The sequence below is a fragment of the Otolemur garnettii genome, unplaced genomic scaffold (assembly GCF_000181295.1).
Source record: "Otolemur garnettii isolate 467f Iridium unplaced genomic scaffold, OtoGar3 scaffold00101, whole genome shotgun sequence".
NCBI lineage: Eukaryota > Metazoa > Chordata > Mammalia > Primates > Galagidae > Otolemur > Otolemur garnettii.
The window spans coordinates 5356297-5374876 of record NW_003852496.1 but is presented as its reverse complement, the minus strand read 5'-3'; the positions used below and the strand labels follow the sequence as shown (position 1 = coordinate 5374876).

Here is an 18580-nt window from a genome sequence, read left to right as displayed (position 1 = left end):
TTTTTTTTTTTGAGACAGAGTCTCATTTTGTCACCCTCAGTAGAGTCCTGTGGTGTCACAACTCACAGCAACATCCAACTCTTGGGTTCAAGTGATTCTCTTGCTTCACCCTCCCAAGTAGCTGGGACTACAGGCGCCTGCCACACGCCTGACTATTTTTAGAGACAAGGTCTCACTCTGGCTCAGGCTGGTCTTGAACTTGTGAGCTCAGGCCATCCATCTGCCTCAGCTTCTAAGAGTGCTAGGATTATAGGCGTGAGCCACTGCGCCCAGCCAACTTGAACAACTTTTTAATTTTCTTATTATAAAATATAATATTAAACCCATATCATACACAAAGAGTAAAAAACCTAAGTCTTCATGACTATGGATTAAGCAATGGTTTCTTAGATACTACACACTTAAAGCACAAGGAACAAAAGAAAAAATAAAACGAACATTATCAATATTAAAATCTTTTGTGCGTCAAAGGACAATATCAAAAAGATAAAAAGAAAATCTGCAGAATGTGAGAAAAAAATTTGCAAATCATATATTTGATAAATATTTATCTAAAGAACTCTTGTAATTTAATAATAAGACAACCAAAATCAAAGTAAAACTTAGCAAAAGTGTTGAATAGACATGTCTCCCAAGAAGATATACAAATGGCTAATAAACATTTGAAAAAATGCTCAGCATTACAGAAATGTAAATAAAAAACATAACAATTTCACATCCACTAGGATGGCTAGAATAAAAAAGACTGACAATAATAAATGCTTTCAAGGATGTACAGTAATCGGAACCCTCATGCACAGCTGGTCCTGATAGTATAGTATCAGAATCAAATATATAGTCACTTTGAAAAACAGCTTCGTGGTTCCTTCAGATCTGGTGCGGTGGCTCACGCCTCTAATCCTTGCAAGGCCAAGGAGGGCAGATTACTTGAGTTTACTAGTGAGAGACTAGCCTGAGCAAGAACAGGACCCTGTCTCTACTAAAATAGAAAAACCAGGTGGGTTGTATGACCTGCGTCTGTAGTTACAGTTACTTAGGAGGCTGAGACAAGAAGATTGCTTGAAGCTAAGCGTTTGAGGTTGCTGTGAGCTATGATGACACTATAGCATTCTACCCAGGGTGACAGATTAAGACTCTGTCTCAAACCCCCCTGCCAAAAAAGGTTTCAAGGTTGCTTAGAAGTTTAAAAATAGTTACCATTTGACCAGCAATTCTACTCTTAGAGTAATGAAAACATGTCCACAGAAAACTGATACACAATGTAGCAGTATTACTCCTAATAGCCAAAAAGTGAAAACAATTCAACTTCTGTTAACTGATAAACAAAATGTGGTATATATGTATAATCTATACAAAGGCATATTATTTGGCAATAATGGAATAAACTGTGGTATGTGCTACAAAATTGATAAGCCTTAAAGACTTATATAAAAGAAGCCAATCACAAAGACTGTAGATGGACACATGGGCGCTTAAGAGTCAAATCTTGATGTATTTACATTGCTAAAAATAATTTTATAAGCTTAAAACCAATATTCAATTGTTTATTATAAATAAGTTAAGAATTAAATTTAAAAAATGATTACAGATGATGGACAAAGAGAACAGAGACAGGAGAAAAGGAGATCAGAAAAACCCAAATCTGCTACAAAATGTGGCAGCCTAGAAGCCTGGCTCTTTAAGACAAGGAAACTGTCTTGCTGAAGCTTCACCCCTCCTCCAACACGACTCTGCTGGGAGGTCAGGAGGAGGCAAGGCTCCCCCGGGTGGGGAGGCTGCCCTCTGAGAGAGAGTGAGTACTTTTCCAGTTAGGGAATACAAAACACACTGGAGACAGTACAAATGTCTATATGTTTATACCTCAAGAGAAAAAAAAGTCTCAAAAAAAGATTTAAAAAAAAAAGTCTCCTTTCTTCTATCATCTCCATATGGGCAGAAGTGTCAACTTGTCTGAACACAGACTTTCTGAGCGTTAATTGCCACTCCTGTGATTTGAACATGGTGTAATTGGGTCTGCTTTGACATCCCACTCCTAGACTGTTTCCTGTCCCATAATCTATTTGTATTAAGATCATAAATAACTTGTAACAATAATAGTAAGAAGTAAATCCATCTAATTAACATAGTATAAAAAAATAGCTTTTATAAAAAAATAAAAAAAACATAGTATAAAAAAACACAAGCCCAACAAAAACCATGATGTAAGGGTTTAGCCTTCCCCTATTAAACTGATTGATTAAAACAATGATGTGCACAAAACAGAACTAGCCTAGAATGACTTTCCACAAGACCTCACGCTTGAAGGTGGTCAGCAACCCTGACCCAACTACTCTAAAAAAACTTTCTCTGTGTTCTGACTTTTTCATTTTTTCTTCATCCTCTTGTCTCCACCACTCACTAAAAAAACTCATGATATAATATGGGACTGGTCCCCAACAAAAGACTACATATTATATGATTCCATTTAAACTATCCAGAAGAGACAAATTTATTTTTTTTTTTTTGAGACAGAGCCTCAAGCTGTCCCTCTGGGTAGAGTGCTGTAGCATCACAGCTCACAGCAACCTCCAGCTCCTGGGCTCAGCGAGTCTCCCGCCTCAGCCTCCCAAGTAGCTGGGACCACAGGCGCCCGCCACAACGCCCGGCTATTTTTTGGTTGCAGCCATCACTGTTTGGGAGGCCTGGACTGGATTCGAACCCGCCACTTTAGGTGTATGTGGCTGGTGCCTTAGCCGCTTGAGCCACAGGCGCCCAGCCAGAAGAGACAAATTTATAAAGACAAAAAGCAAATTAGTGGTTGCCCAGGGCTAGAGATGACAACTAGGGTGCAGAGTCTTTCTAGGATAAGGAATAACATTTTAGAATTAGATAGCAGCGATGGTTGAACAACCTTGTGAATATACTAAAGCCACAGAATTATACAGTTTATTGATTTATTTTTGGGACAGCCTCACTCTGTTGCCTGGGCTACAGTGCATGGTGTCAGCCTAGCTCAAGCAACTTCAAACTCCTGGGTTCAAGCAATCCTCTTGCTTTAGCCTCCCAAGTAGCTAGTTAACTACAGGCACATGCCACCTTACCCAGCCATTTTTTTTTCTATTTTAGTAGACACTGTCTCACTCTTGCTCAGGTTAGACTTGAACTCCTGAGCTCATATGATCCTTGTGCTTTGGCCTCCCAGAATGCTAGGATTATAGGCATGAGCCACCACGCCCAGCCAGAATTGTACATTTTATTTATTTATTTTTTCCAATTCACATTCTTTTATTTGATCAATCCTGTTGTTGATGATCTTTATTACATTCATGTTGTCTATTTTTTTATTATGTTATATACACATAGATCATGAATACATTTATGCATATGTGGGGTACAATGTGATTTTTTAATATAATCTGACGTGGTTACATCAAACCAATCAACATGCCTTTCACCTCATTTATTTGATTATTGTGTTAGGACATTTATGTTCTACACTTGACAGATTTGACTTGTACCCTTGCAATATGCTCCATAGGGGTGGTCCCGCCATTTACCCTCCCTCTATCAAACCTCCCCATCCCCTCCCATCCCACTCCATTTCTCTCTTTCATCCTGGGCTATAGTTGTGATCTGTCTTTCATAAGAAAGTGTGAGTAAATATAAGTTGGTTTCATAGAAGTACTGAGTACATTGGTTACTTTTTCCTCCATTCTTGAGATACTCAGTAGAATATGTTCCAGATCCCTCCATGTAAACATAAAAGAAGTAAAGCCTCCATCTTTTTTAAGGCTGCATAGTATCCCATGATATACATATACCACAATTTTATTAATCCATTCATGGGTTGATGGGCACTTGGGCTTCTTCCATGACTTTGCTATTACGAATTAAGCTGCAATGCATAATCTGGTGCAAATATCTTTTTTGCAAAGTGATTTTTGGTCTTTTGGATATACTCCTAGTAGAGGAATTGCAGGATCCAATGGCAGGTCAATTTTTAGATCCCTGAGTGTTCTCCAAACCTCTTTCCAAAAGGAATGTATTAGTTTGCATTCCCACCAGCAGTGAAGAAGTGTTCCCTTTTCTCCCCATACACACCAACATTACTTATCGCCATTTGTTCTTCGATAAGCCTATCAACAACTTAAATTGGGAGGCTCGGTGCCTGTGGCTGAAGTGGCTAAGGAGCCAGTCACGTACAACTGAGCTGGCAGGTTCGAATCCAGCCTGGGTCCGCCAAACAACAATGACAGCTGCAACCAAAAATAGCTGGGTGTTTTGGTAGGCGCCTGTAGTCCCAGCTACTTGGGAGGCTGAGGCAAGAGAATCGCTTAAGCCCAGGAGCTGGAGGTTGCTGTGAGCTGTGATGCCACAGCACTCTACCCAGGGCGACAGTTTGAGGCTCTGTCTCAAAAACAAACAAACAAACAAACAAACCCAAAACTTAAGTTGGGGGAAAGACTCCCTATTTAACAAATGGTGCTGGGTGAACTGGCTGGCGACTTGCAGAAGACTGAAACTGGACCCACACCTTTCATCTCTATCAAAAATTGACTCTGACTGGATAAAAGACTTAAACCTGGGTGGTACCTGTGGCTCAGTGAGTAGGGCACTGGCCCCATATACCAAGGGTGGTGGGTTCAAACCTGACCCCGGCCAAACTGCAACAAAAAAATAGCTGGGCGTTGTGGCAGGTGCCTGTAGTCCCAGCTACTTGGGAGGCTGAGGCAAGAGAATCGCTTGAGCCCGAGAGTTGCAGGTTGCTGTGAACTGTGACGCCACAGCACTGTACCGAGGACAATAAAGTGAGACTCGGTTTCTAAAAAAAAAAAAACGACTTAAACCTAAGACATGAAACCATAAAGATTTTTTGTAACAGTGCACTCGAAGAAATTGGCCTGGGAGAAAACTTTATGAGGAGGACTCCCAGGGCAATTGAAGCAATACCAAAAATACATTACTGGGATCTGATCAAACTAAAAAGCTTCTGCACTGCCAAGAACACAGTAAGTAAAGCAAGTAGACTGCCCCCAGAATGGGAGAGGATATATGCAGGTTACGTTTCCAACAAAGGTCTGATAACCAGAATTCACAGAGAACTCAAACTTATTAATAAGAAAAGAATTGTATATTTTAAATAGGTATGTGAATTATATCTTAATAAAGCTGTTAACTTTTTTTTAAAGAATGAAGAAACAACAGCCAGCTGCGGTGGCTCAATCCTGTAATCCTAGCATCCTGGAAGGCCCAAATGTACAGATTGCTTGAGCTCAGGAGTTCAAGGCCAGTCTGAGCAAGAGCAAGATTCTGTCTCTATTAAAAATAGCAAAAACCTTAGGTAGGCATTGTGGCGGGTACCTATAGTCCAAGCTACTCAGGAAGCTGAGGCTGAAGCTTGGGATCACTTGAGCCCAAGAGTTTGAGGTTGCTGTGAGCTATGATGATGCTATAGCACTCTACCCTAGAGTCTTTAAAAAAAGGATGAATAAACAACAAAATACCCATGGCATGAGAGGCTGGAACAGAGGTAACGGGTAGTTAATACTGGTAGTTAGTAACTGGAACAGGCAGTAACTGGGAGGGAGCATGAGAAGAACTTCTGTGTTATAAGAAATTCTATTCTGCTCTTAAACTGGACGATGGTTACATGAGAATGTTCTTTGTGATAATTCACTAAATTATAAACTGATGAACTTTAAACTTATATTACAAAAAAAAGTTTATTTAAAAAACAAACAAACAAACAGTATTTAAGCAGGGTGCAATAGCTCATGCCTATAATCCTAGCACTCTGAGAGGCCGAGGCAGTGGACTACTTGAACTCAGCCGTTCAAGACCACCCTGTCTCTACTAAAAATAGAAAAACTAGCCAGGCAAGCAATCAGCTACTTGGGAGGTTGAGGCAAGGGAATCACTTGATTCCAAGAGTTTGAGGTTGCTGTGAGATGTGACAGCAGGGCACTCTACCCAGGGTAGCAGATGGAGACTGTCTCAAAAAAACAAAAACATAAACCCGTATTTTTAAAAAGCATTTTTTGCAGGTACTGAAAAAGTTTCCTGTATCACTAAGCCAAAGAAACTACTGTCCACACTTACCTGGGATCTGCCCAACACTCTCCCTGTGCCACCCTGACATTGTGAGCACAGAGCAATCAGAAATGGTCCTGTCTGTAAGGCTCTGGAGGAGGGACTGCTAGCTGCAGGAGAAGCAGCACCGGCTGGGTGCTAAGACTGCTCTTCTCTAGCTTTGCAATCTTGCGTGAGCTACAGTTTAAAACTCCCTGGATTTTGGCTTTGTTACCTGTTTAGGGATATGCTTGTAAATTCTATGATTCCTTTTGTATGAGAGATCCAAAAGAACTCTTTACCTGAGAGGGAGATGGGTCACACTTAAATATTCCTGAGATGGTATAAAGATGCTTAACTATAGAAATGACAGGGTAAGGGAAATGTTTGGGATGGCCTATTCCCGAGGCCATTAGAAAGGAGGTGTGTTCCAGTGGCAATAGGGATAGTTTAGCAATGGTCTTGCTTGAAGGCAAAGTCATGCCATGTTGGGCCCTCTAAGAAATTCTTGAAGTGTGTGAATTTAGGACCAACAGATATCAAGGTAGGATAGCCACTTTTTCCCAGAAGCTGAGAATCATTCAGCACACTGATAAAGGTCAATTTGGTAACAGAACAAAGAAATACTGGATACACTTTTGAGTAGCTGAAGTATTTCCTTTCTATCTTTTCCTGCCTACCTTCTGTGCCTGATGTCATTCTTGGCCTCTACCTTAGCTTATTTTCTACCCCTTTAACCTGTTCAAGTTGCAAAGAATACAATTGCTTAGTTTACACTGACATATAAATACCTAACAACACCCAGCTGTGTGTGTTATATTCAGGCTAGGGCATGTGGACTTTGACTATTATTCCGAAGTACTATTAAACTGCTAGTCTAAAGGACTCAATTAAAACCATGAGAAGCTGGCTCGGTGCCTGGAGCTCAGCGGCTAGGGTGCCAGCCGCATGCACTACAGCTGGCAAGTTCGAATCCAGCCTGGGCCTGCCAAACAATGATGCCCACTACACACACACACCCCTCCCACCAAAGTAGCCAGGCGTTGTGGCATATGCCTGTAGTCTCAGCTACTTGGGAGGCTGAGGCAAGAGATTCACTTGCTGTGAGCTGATGCCATAGCACTCTACCAAGGGTGACAGAGTGAAACTCTGTCTCAGAAAAAAAAAAAAAGTTTCTAAATCCATAATTTATTCTGGGGTCTGGCTGCAACATTCTCATGGGATACATCAATAAATAGGGTAACAAAGTTCACAACAAGGGAAAAAACAGATCATACAGACCTAATATGTTACAAATCTCAAACAGGAACTTCCCACTTCTCCTTAACACTCCCAGTGCAATAATGAAGAATGTAAACGCCTAAGTGGAGTAAAGGGTTTCAGGCAGGGGGGCACCTCTTGCCTGAACTTTTAAATGTACCACATCTTCCTTTTATATTTATTGTATTTCAAAGGACCATTATAAAGTAAGCGTGGGGAAGGGTCAATGGGCAAAGAGGCTAATTCTCTTTGTGCTGTAAATGTATTACAGAGAGAAGGACCCCATAGGAGGTTGCTGGCTTTAGTAAGTCTTGTCTTGTCTCTTACAAAGTATTAAAAGCTTATGATGCCAATCTGTTATGCTCCTAGAGAACTGCTTCTCTTGGTGACCTGTAATTCCACTCTTCTTTATAATAAAGTCAATGAAGGATGAAACCTCATCATTATAAATCTGCATCATTTATATCAGAATTGACTAACCAGTTTTTGAATTTTCCAGTTGATAATAAGAGATTTTAAAAAGGTTAAACTGGGCGGTGCCTGGACTCAGTGAGTAGGGCGCCGGCCCCATATACTGAAGGTAGTGAGTTCAAACCCCACCTCAGCCAAACTGCAACAACAACAACAAAAAAATAGCCAGCGTTGTGGTGGGAGCCTGTAGTCCCAGCTACTAGGAAGCTGAGGCAAGAGAATCGCCTAAGCCCAAAAGCTGGAGGTTGCTATGAGCTGTGACACCCTGCCACTCTACCAAGGGTGACAAAGTGAGACTGTCTCTAAATAAATAAATAAATAAACAGGTAAAATTATAGCCCTAAATTCTTGGCACAAAACCCAAAGATCCAAAGTCAACAATCATTACCCACAATTATGTAAAACAACACGATGTTTAAGTGCAGTACGGTTCATAAACTCTCTGTTCACAGGTAGATTAACTTACTTGACAACAACATCTTTTGCCCCACCTGAATTTACCCAGCACTCTCAAATACAAGTCTGTGAAGAAACAATTTGCTAAAAGCTTAGCATAGCAACAGACAATAAATTGAATTCCTTCAAATACACAATAGGTGTCTAAATGCACTGCCATTATACAAACTGCTCTAAAAACAAGTACCTGTTTGAAATATACTACATTACAAGGAGGCTTCTCCCAGAAACAGAAAGAGAATAAACTTCAATATTGCAGTCTTGTTTTCTTTAGGACACTCAGACTTACCATGCCACTGGTTTCCTGCAGCTTTATTTACATTTTTCCTCAGCAACCTCCCAGCCACAGAGTCCAACCAAAACGGCCAGGGGTTGGTTGAGGGAATTCACAGGCATTTGCTTTCAAACCCTGCCAGTGCAGATTCCATTCACCAAAACCAGACAGAGCTGTTTAAAGATGCCCTCTCTGTGACCCTGCTGTGCTGAAGGTCAAGTACACTATTACTCCCTGTAACCAAGGAAGCAAAATCGACATGTTCCTGCTGTTTCCCCAGCTGCTGAAGCAGTTTGTCGAATACGATTAATTGCTTCTGGGAAAGATGTACTCTGCTTTACAAAGTTCTCCCTTCTCCTAGATTGTTGCCTTTGCTAATTCTTCTCCCTCAACTCCCCCCCCCCTTCCCCTTAAAGATTACCTTTCTTCAACTGAAAGCTGGCAAGAATGTTACCATGGAGTCCAACCAACTCAAAACAGTTTTAAAACTGTAAGGAGTGGAGGAGGGAAGATTTGGAGAACCTAGAGACACCATGTTCTGCACATAGCATCTTCAACTTCATAGGGCAGTAATTTTTTTATTTTTATTCTTTTGCTATAACCAGTGGCATAATCATAGTTCACTGCAGCCTCCAATGTCTGGGCACAAGCAATCCTCCAACCTCAGCCTCCTGAGTAGCTGAAAGTATAGGCACATACTACTAGGCCTGGCTAATTTTTTGCAGAGATGGGATCTCTCTATCTTTATGTTGCCCAGGCTGGTCTCAAACTTCAGGGTTCAAACCATCCTCCCACTTAGCCTCTGTAGCTGGGATTATAATCTAATATTTTTAATGATATGAGGGTCTCTGCAAGTTTCTCTTTCACCCAGAGGGTAGACAATAACATATGGGCTGTGTTACATACAAAAATACCGGAATAACAAAACTGGGCCCATTTAACTATAGCTACTCAATATGTGCCAGGTACATGAATACTACAAGACAAAGTTCTGGACTCAGAAGCCTACCCTTCTGGTAAAAGATGGGCATATGTAGTCAGAGCAAATGAAGACCACATAGCAGGCCCACAGAATGAGTGTCAGTCCCACCCCTCCCCCAAGGCCTTAAGGAGAGGGAGCTCCTAAAGTGAGTTAGAAGTGGGGCTGAAATGAACACCCAGATTCTTTGGCTTTGAAAACATGGATCACTAAGCTTGGCTATAGCCCCTTGTTTGATGTGAGGACTACTTGTTTTAATACCTCAAAAACAACAAATTGGAGGTGAATGCCGGCCAATCATCAAAAACCAAAACAAATAAAAGCCTAGGAAAGGGTAGGAGAAAAGAGATTTTTTTTTTTTAATTTCAGGTTAATATGAGGGTATAAAGAACTAAGTTATAATGTTTGCATAGGTTAGGTAGAGTCCCTCTCATACTTTTGTCCTGCACTCAAGAGGTGTGCCATATACCCTTACATTGTGCCCATTAAATGGGAACACACCAATCCCCTCCCACCTCCATTCTCCCCAACTTGAATTGAAATGAGTTTTTCTCTTCTATGAGTATTAGATCATCTACTGTCTTTGTATTAGTACTGAGTACATTGGATATTTGTTTTTCCATTCTTATGATACTTTACTAAGAAGAAAGGGTTTCAACTCCATCCACTTTAATACAAAAGATGTAAAGTCTCCATCTTTTTATGGCTGAACAGTATTCCATGGCATACATATACCACTGTTTGTTAATCCATTCCTACGTTGGTAGGCATTTCCACATCTTGGTGATTACAAATTGAGCTGTGATAAACAATCTGGTACAAATGTCCTTATGATAAAATGATTTTTTTTTTCCTTCTGGCTAGATGTTTAGTAATGGTAGTTGTGAGATCAAATGAAGGTCCAATTAGAGTTCTTTGAGGATTCTTCATACTTCTTTCCAAAGAGGCTGTATTAGTCTGCAAAGTGTTCCCTTCTCTCCACATCCATGCCAGCAACTACAGCTTTGGGACTTTGTGATGTAAGCTATTCTCACTAGGGTTAGGTGGTATCTTAGAGTGGTTGTGATTTGCATTTCTCTGATGATTAGGGACAATGAGCATTTTTTATTTTCAACATTCAAATGTTTATTAGCCATTTGTCTGTATTCTTCAGAGAAGGTTCTATTCATGTCTCTTGCTGCGTGATAAATGGGGAGAAAAAACGGTTTTATCGATATTTACTTTTACATAGGGTAGGGAAGGAGGATGAAAGAGAAATTTAAAAAAAGTACCTTTTCTACTCCCGAATTTTGTATGTGCATTAACTTAAAACAATCTAAGTTAAATAAATGTCATCCATTTTTTAAGATTTTAATACAAACTCAGGGACCCTAATATAAAAAGGAAAAATTAATAAAGGAGATAAAAGATAATTCTCCTTTTAGAGAAGGCAGAGGAGAAGTCCCTCCACCTCAACAACTATTTACTTATTTAGAGACTGTCTCTCTCTATTGCCCAGGGTAGAGTGCAGTGGTGCAACCATCGTTTACTGCAACCGCCAACTCTTGGGCTCAGAGATCTTCCTGCCTCAGCCTCCTGAGTAGTTGGAATTACAGGCACACACCACACTCAGGTGATTTTTTAAAAAATTTTTTTCTAGACATGGGTCTCACTATGTTGTACAGGCTGGTCTCAAACTCCTGGTCTCAAGTGATCCTCTTGCCTTGGCTGCCCAAGTGGTAGGATTATGGTCGTGTCCTTCTGTGCCCAGACTTCAACAGCTATTTAAAGTTCTAAGAAATATAACACTCTAGTCACTAAGTGCAGCCAATAAAAGGAGTGTAAAAGGAAAGAGATTAATGCAAGCAAAAGAAATGAGTGAGATTAATGAAAGAGATTATGCAAGCAAAAAAAATGAGTGAGATTAATGAAAGAGATTAATGCAAGTAAAAGCACTGCAAAAAGCTCCAAGACCAAACTACTGCAGTCAACTACCCGGTCTGGTGCTGGTAATCCACTTTATACAAATTATCATAAATAGAGGATGGCTTTATCAAGTGTTACATCCTGAATTATTCTTCTAGGCAACATAGGAATTCCCTCTTTCAGGCTCTGGGTGAGGCAGAGCCTATCTCCAACTGTAGAAGACAACATTAGCTATTTGCAGTCCTGGCTTCCCTCGGACAGGGTAGAGTGGCCAGGTGAGGAGGTGGTGTCAATCAGATGTGCTAGCCTGAGACTGCACTGGTGGTATTGTCCCACCACAGCTTCACCAGACTAGTCTGTAGTGTGATTTGGAGTGTTGTTCTGAGCTTTAGAGCTACCTCTCTAGCCTGCCTGGTATAATGTTTCATCTACACGTATCTGCCCATTCATTTGTCTAGTCATCTACCCTCACATACGTTTTAACTCAATATTCTTTAGGAATCTCATTTGTGCTTAAATCAGCTACAGTTTGTTTCTGTCATTTGCTAATAAGCCCATTGACTGGTAAATAATGAATATTATTTACAAGAGAACTTCTTAAGTTGACCACCCAAAGGACTGTAACAAACTGGTCAACATGCAACTGTTATGTGCATGTGGTACATGTCCAGTCTATGAAAATTAGGTCAAATTAAGGAGGTGGTCAGCTAGGGAGGTTCTACTGCAATTATCAGTGTCGATTTATAATAGAGAAAGGTCAGAGGCAACTTATATGTCCCAAGCTAGGTTAGTAAAAATTATGGTATATTCCCTTGATATAATATTATAAAAAATAATGGTCAAGGCTCGGCACCCGTAGCTCAGTGGCTAGGGCACCGGCCACACACACCGGGGCTGGTGGGTTCAAACCCTGCCGGGGCCTGCCAAACAACAATGACAACTACAACAATAACAACAAAATAGCCGGGTATTGTGGCAGGCGCCTGTAGTCCCAGCTACCTGGGAGGCTTAGACAAGAGAATGGCTTAAGCCCAAGAGTTTGAGGTTGCTGTGAGCTGTGACACTATAGCACTCTACTGAGGGCGACACAGTAAAACTGTCTCAAAAAAAAAAAAAAAAGAAAAAGAGAAAGAATGGTCAAGAAGGTTATGTAGCAACCTGGGAAAGGTGAATGATATTTATTTTGTGAAATAATATTTTATGAAAATACAAGGCAAATTTGGGTGGTGCCTGTGGCTCAGTGGGTAGGGTGCTGGCCCCATATACTGAGGGTGGTGGGCTCAAACCTAGCCCTGGCCAAACTGCAACAAAAAAATAGCCAGGTGTTGTGGCGGGCACCTGTAGTCCCAGCTCCTGGGGAGGCTGAGGCAAGAGAATTGCCTAAGCCCAAGAGTTGGAGGTTGCTGTGAGCTGTGATGCCACAGCACTCTACCCAGGGTGACATAGTGAGACTCTGTCTCTAAAGAAAAAAGAAAATACAAGACAAATTTACGTGCACACTGTCAACTAGATGATATGCATGCAAAGAAAGAACAAAAGAGAGTATATTTGTTCAATTAACGCATATTGAGCGTTTACTATGCTCCAGCCACTGTACTTTAGGCACTGTGAATACAACAGAAAATGAAACTTCTGGCCTTCCTGGAGTTTTATAGTCTCGTATGACAGATCACAAGTGTATATGTTTGTAGATAATGATAAACATTATGGAGAAAGACAAAAGAGTAAAGAGTAGAAAAAGTGACAGAGGTAGAGGCCAGATATAGTGGCTCACACCTATAATCCCAGCACTTTGGGGAACTGATATGGAAGGATTGCTTGAGGTCAGGAGTTTGAGACTAGCCTAGTTTTAGGTTGCTGTGAGCTGTGATGCCACAGCACTCTATGAAGGGCAACATAGTGAGACTCTATCTCAAAAAAAAAAGATGCTAAGTTATAGGAGAGGATTGTTTCTTGTCACATGAAAAGGATGGCACCGAACACTCAGTAGGTTGTAAGATCACAAATGATCAGGGCTTCAGTTGATGCCACGTATAAGTCCAAATTGTCATAGATGGAAACAAAGAAAGCTAGTCTTCAGAGAAAAGCTAGAAAGGAACCAGACTGTGGTCCCAGAAAGAGATGGAAGACAAGCTGCCTGACAGGTCTCCGTTCCCTTATAGCCTGGTAGTACATCTTGAGATTAGGTTCTGTGAATATCCTTTCAACAAATCTCCCCTTTTCACTTGAGCAAGTTTGAATGTCATTGTTACCAATCACTAAGAAAAGCACCCAACCCTCCTAAATTCTAATTAGATATCTGTCTGACACATCACATTTCAGGGATATAACCATCAATTTTCAAGTAAGTAGACTAATTTGACTTTTTTCCCTATGAAATTGAATAAATTGTCTGTTGGGGTTCAATTCTATGGCTCTCAAACATGCATATTGGATTGGGTTGGAGGTGGGGATGCTCTGAAGCTAGGGAAAAAGTCAGGAGCAGAGAGAGGGGATTTGACTTAGCTCCAGTGTTTCCTCATTCTTAGTCTCTTTGACATGAAGGGTCAAGTAACATGTACTCTTCAATAACAGTGTATAACCTTTGTGCTGAATTTTATGGAACCTTATATTTCCTTTGTTTATGACTTTTCCCACCTATATATATATATTCCTAAATAATACATTATTTTTTCTGGTTTTAAACTTTAAAAGTAATTTTTTTATATGTATTCCCTCAGACTTGTATTTTCTGTTCAGTATTTTCATATTTATCCATATTTAATGTATTAATTTATAGTTCATTCATTTTCACCAGGTATAGTATCAATGTCCTGTTGTATGAGTATACATCAAGTGTTCATTCAGCTGTGGTGGACATTTGGACTGTGCATCTATTCCTTTTAGAGGACAGAATGAGGGTATGAAGAAACAGAGTTTCAGGAAACATTCTTATACATGTCTCCTGGAATATGTGTGGAAGAGCATCTTTAGGGATTATAGTACTGGGATTACATGGCATAAGGGATGCTCACGTTCAACTTTTTCTTTGAGACAAAAGCTTACTTTGTCACCCTCAATAAAGTGCAATGGCATTACAGCTCACAGCAACCTCAAATTCTTGGGCACAAGTGATCCTCTTGCCTCACCCTCTCTCAACACCCAACTACTTTTAGAGGCGGGAGCTCACTTTTGCTCAGGCTAGTCTCCAAACTCTTGTGCTCAAGTGATCCACCTGCCTTGGCTTCCCAGAATGCTAGGATTATAGGCGTGAGCCACCATGCCCAGCCTCATGTTTAGCTTTGACGGGGAATACCAAACTGTTGGCAAAGTAATTATACCACTGTCCATTCCCATCAGCATTGAATAAATGATAGTTACTGATGCTTCATATCTTTGTTAACATGTGGTATGATCTTTTTTTTTTTTTAGTTTTTTGCCAATCAGGTGAGCATGAAAGTGTTGCTCAGTATGGTTTTTTTTGTTTATTTGTTCTTTTTACATATATATATATATATTTTTAAATACAGGGTGGACATAAAGTTTGTGTGCAATTTAAAATAGATTCAACATAGTAAATTGTACACAAACTATGTATATATTTTAATTTTCAGATTAATATGAGAGCACAAACACTTAGGTTACAATGTTTGCATTTGTTAGGAAGAGTCCCTGTTGTAATTGGGTCCCACACCTAAGAGGTGTGCCATACACCCTGACACTGTGCTGCCCATCAGGCAGAAGTACACCCACTCCCCTCCCACCTCTCCTCTCCTCCTCTCTTTTCCCCACTCCCAACTTGAATTAAATTGAGTTTTTCTCTTGTACAGGTGTGTATTAGTTCTTCTACTGGCTTCAGGTTAGTATTGAATACACTGGACACTTGCTTTTCCATCTTTTTTATGACTGAGTAAAAAATGGTGTGCATACCACAGTTTGGTTTGTTTCCGCATCTTGGCAGTTGTAAACTGAGCTGCAATCAACAATCTAGCACAAACATACTTATGATAAAATGATCCTTGCCTTGTTCCTTAGGTTAAAAGAAATGTTTTCAATCATTTATCGTTGGGTATGATGTTTATGAGCCTTTGTTCTTCATTAGATGAAGGACATACTTTTCTATTCCTAGTTAGAATATATAATAAATTGTTATAGTCAGCAGATATTTAAATTTATTAAATGGTTTTTTTTGATGACCTACTGAGATCATCAGATGCCTTCGCTCTTTAGTCAGTTAAAATGTGGTAAATTAGATTGATTTTGTAATATTAAACCCATTTTATATTCTTGGGTTAATCTCACTTTGATAATTTCAACTTGAGTATAATTTCATGTACATATACATTCTTGGTTCAGTTTGCTAACAGTTAAGGAATTTTACATCTGTGTTTGTGAGTGAGGTAAACTTAATTTTTTTTTTTAAGTTTATGTTAGCTTTATAAAATGCATTGGGAGAAGGTTCCTAAGCTCTGTAATAATTTATATAAAATTGGAATTATTTGGTCCTCTAGTGTTTATATTAAGTCATTAAGCATGAAATGTCCAATTTCCATAAGTACTAAGTTTGACAGTTGATATATCTGGCATTTTACTTTGACATGTGTGTGTCTGTGTGTGTGTGTATGAAGGTACCAACTCATTCTTTCAAACCTGCATTTTGGCTTTCACATTTTTTTGTGAAACCATAGATAAGTCAAAATTTGCATTTTTTTTCTTTTTATTTCTCATTTGTTTATCTGAGATAGAGTCTCACTCTGTTGCCCCAAGGTAGAGTACCCTGGTAAGGTAGCTCACTGGCAAGCTCAAACTCCTGGGCTAAAGTGATCCTCCTGCCTCAGCCTCCCAAGTAGCTGGGACTACAGGTGCCTTCCATAACAACCTGGCTAGTTTTTCTATTTTTAGTAGAGACGGGGTCTTGTTCTTGCTCAAGAAAAATTAGCAGGGTGTTGTGGTGGATGCCTATAGCTACTTGGGAGGCTGAGGCAAACAAAAGATCTCTTGTGTCCAAGAGTTTGAGGTTGCTGTGAGCTATGATGACACCATGGCACTCTATCCAGGCAACAGAGTAAGATTCTGTCTCAAAAAAAGAGATGACAACTAAATGAGATGATATATGTACAATCCTTTGCAGTGCCTAGAACAAATTGTTTGATAACTACTATTGTTAGTATGGTGTGGTCTGTTGCAAAGTTATTTCTGTAATGTGATTTTGATTCTGGAAAACTGTAAATAGAGAAATGATTTCAGTATGTACAAATCATAATGATTTACACGTTGGTTGCTCCTAATTCCTTAATTCTTTGTTATCGCAAAGTAAAGGCATGGAATGCACAATTCACTGGCACAGAAAGCTAAAGGAATTGTGTTCTGCATGATGCCTGTGCACACCAGGTTCTTCCTCTTGTCTTAGTCTGGCCAGGTGCTGTCTTGGAAATGGTCATCACATGGTTCTCCCCATCTTTACACATGTCTCTCAAAGCTCTTTGGATTTACATAGTAACACAGCATCCTTAACCCTTCCTTACATCCTTTTCCACAAAGCTACTTTTACTTTGTTTTTAAGAAAAAAACCTGGCGGCGCCTGTGGCTCAAAAGAGTAAGGCACTGTTCCCATATGCCGGAGGTGGTGGGTTCAAACCCGGCCCTGCCCAAAATAAAAGAAAAAAAGAAAAAAACCTGCATCTACTCTAATGTTTGTTATTGGGAATTTAATAAGTCTTTTTAACTGTGCTAGCATTTTAATTAGGATTATTTTTGTCAGTTTTCTGATCTACCCCAAACCCTATTTTTCCATAAGCTCTGTTATTTTTAGCTTTTTCAGAAATGCATACATCATGTACTAGTAGAAATGTCTACTTTCTAATTCATAAGAGTAGAAATCTTTCTTTCTTTCTTTTTTTTTGAGACAGAGCCTCAATTTGTTGCCCTCAGTAGAGTGCCCTGGCGTCTTAACTCGCAGCAATCTTAAACTCTTGAGCTCAAATGATTCTCTTGCCTCAGCCTCCTAAGTAGCTGGGACTACAGGCTCCTGCCATAATGCCTGTTTAGAGACAGCGTATTGCTCTTGCTCAGGTTGGTCTCCAACCTGTGAGCTCAGGCAATCCACCCCCCTCAGCCTCCCAGAGTTCTAGTTTTACAGGTGTGAGCCACTGTATTCAACCCAAGAGGAGAAATCTTGAGAAATCTTGACAATTCAGTCCATTAGGCATATACTATGCAGCTTCATTTCATGAAGTGTAGACTAAGGAAACCTAGAGTCATGCAGCATGGACAGGGCCACCAACAGAAATTTCACAGTGAGGACTTTCGGCCATGGACAACAGCAAGAACTGAGAGCTTAATATAATATTTGCCACATGGTATTATTTGGTATGTGTCATGTTTTATTTACGTGCATTAAGTCATATAATTCTCGCAACAATCCTCCAAAATAAGTACAATAATTAACCTTACTTGACAGTAGGAGAAACTAGCACAAAGGGGTTAAGTAGCATGCTCAAACACTAGTAAGTGCTGAACATAGATTCTAAGTCAGTAAAGCTCCTTAAGTAGAAGAAGCAGACAAATGGAATTAGGAGAAAAGATAGGAAATGAAAATATTAGTTCAAGAGATCCAACAACCAACTAATTAGGAGTACTACTAATATATAGGGACTAAAAAAAAAATCAAGGGAAGAAATTATCAGAAAACTAGTAAAAAATAATTTCCAAGAAAAGGAAGAAATGAATTTCCAGACTGAAAGGACTGTCTGAGTACTCAATATCATTCATGAAAAAATGTATACACTAAGGGACATTATTGTGACTTTCAGAACAAAGACAAAGATGTCGACAACTGGTGTGGGAATGATAGCAAAAGAGAGAGAAAAGGTCACCCACAAGGCTGAAGAATGAAAATGGCAATGACTATCTCAAAAGCCACACTAGAAGAGGGAAGACAATAAAACAACATCTTCAAAATCTAAGATAAGATCATTTTCAATTTAAATTTCTATTCTTAGTCAATCATCAATTAAGTATGTAGGTATAAATAAAGATGTGTTTAGATATTTAAGATTAAAAGAATCCTTTCTAGGAAGGTGCCTGTGGCTCAGTGAGTGGGGCACTGGCCCCATATACCCAGGGTGATGGGTTCAAGCCAAGCCCCAGCCAAACTGCAACAACAAAAAAGCCAGGCATTATGATGGGCACCTGTAGTCCCAGCTACT

At 39.8% G+C, this 18580-nt stretch overlaps 1 protein-coding gene across 3 annotated transcripts in view; it reads right to left on the bottom strand.

Moving 5' to 3' along the window:
- The window catches only part of NR2C2 (nuclear receptor subfamily 2 group C member 2), a 110905-nt gene that overhangs the window by 58073 nt on the left and 34252 nt on the right, over positions 1–18580 (bottom strand). The window contains exon 1 of one of the 3 annotated variants that reach the window (XM_023516959.1): positions 8525–8697. The exons of the other annotated variants lie outside the window; for them this stretch is intronic. Within the exon in view, the coding sequence (XP_023372727.1) occupies positions 8525–8527 (3 nt within the window). The 5' untranslated portion in view covers positions 8528–8697. Of the gene's footprint in view, positions 1–8524; positions 8698–18580 lie in introns of those variants that run through there. 3 annotated transcript variants of the gene reach the window in all.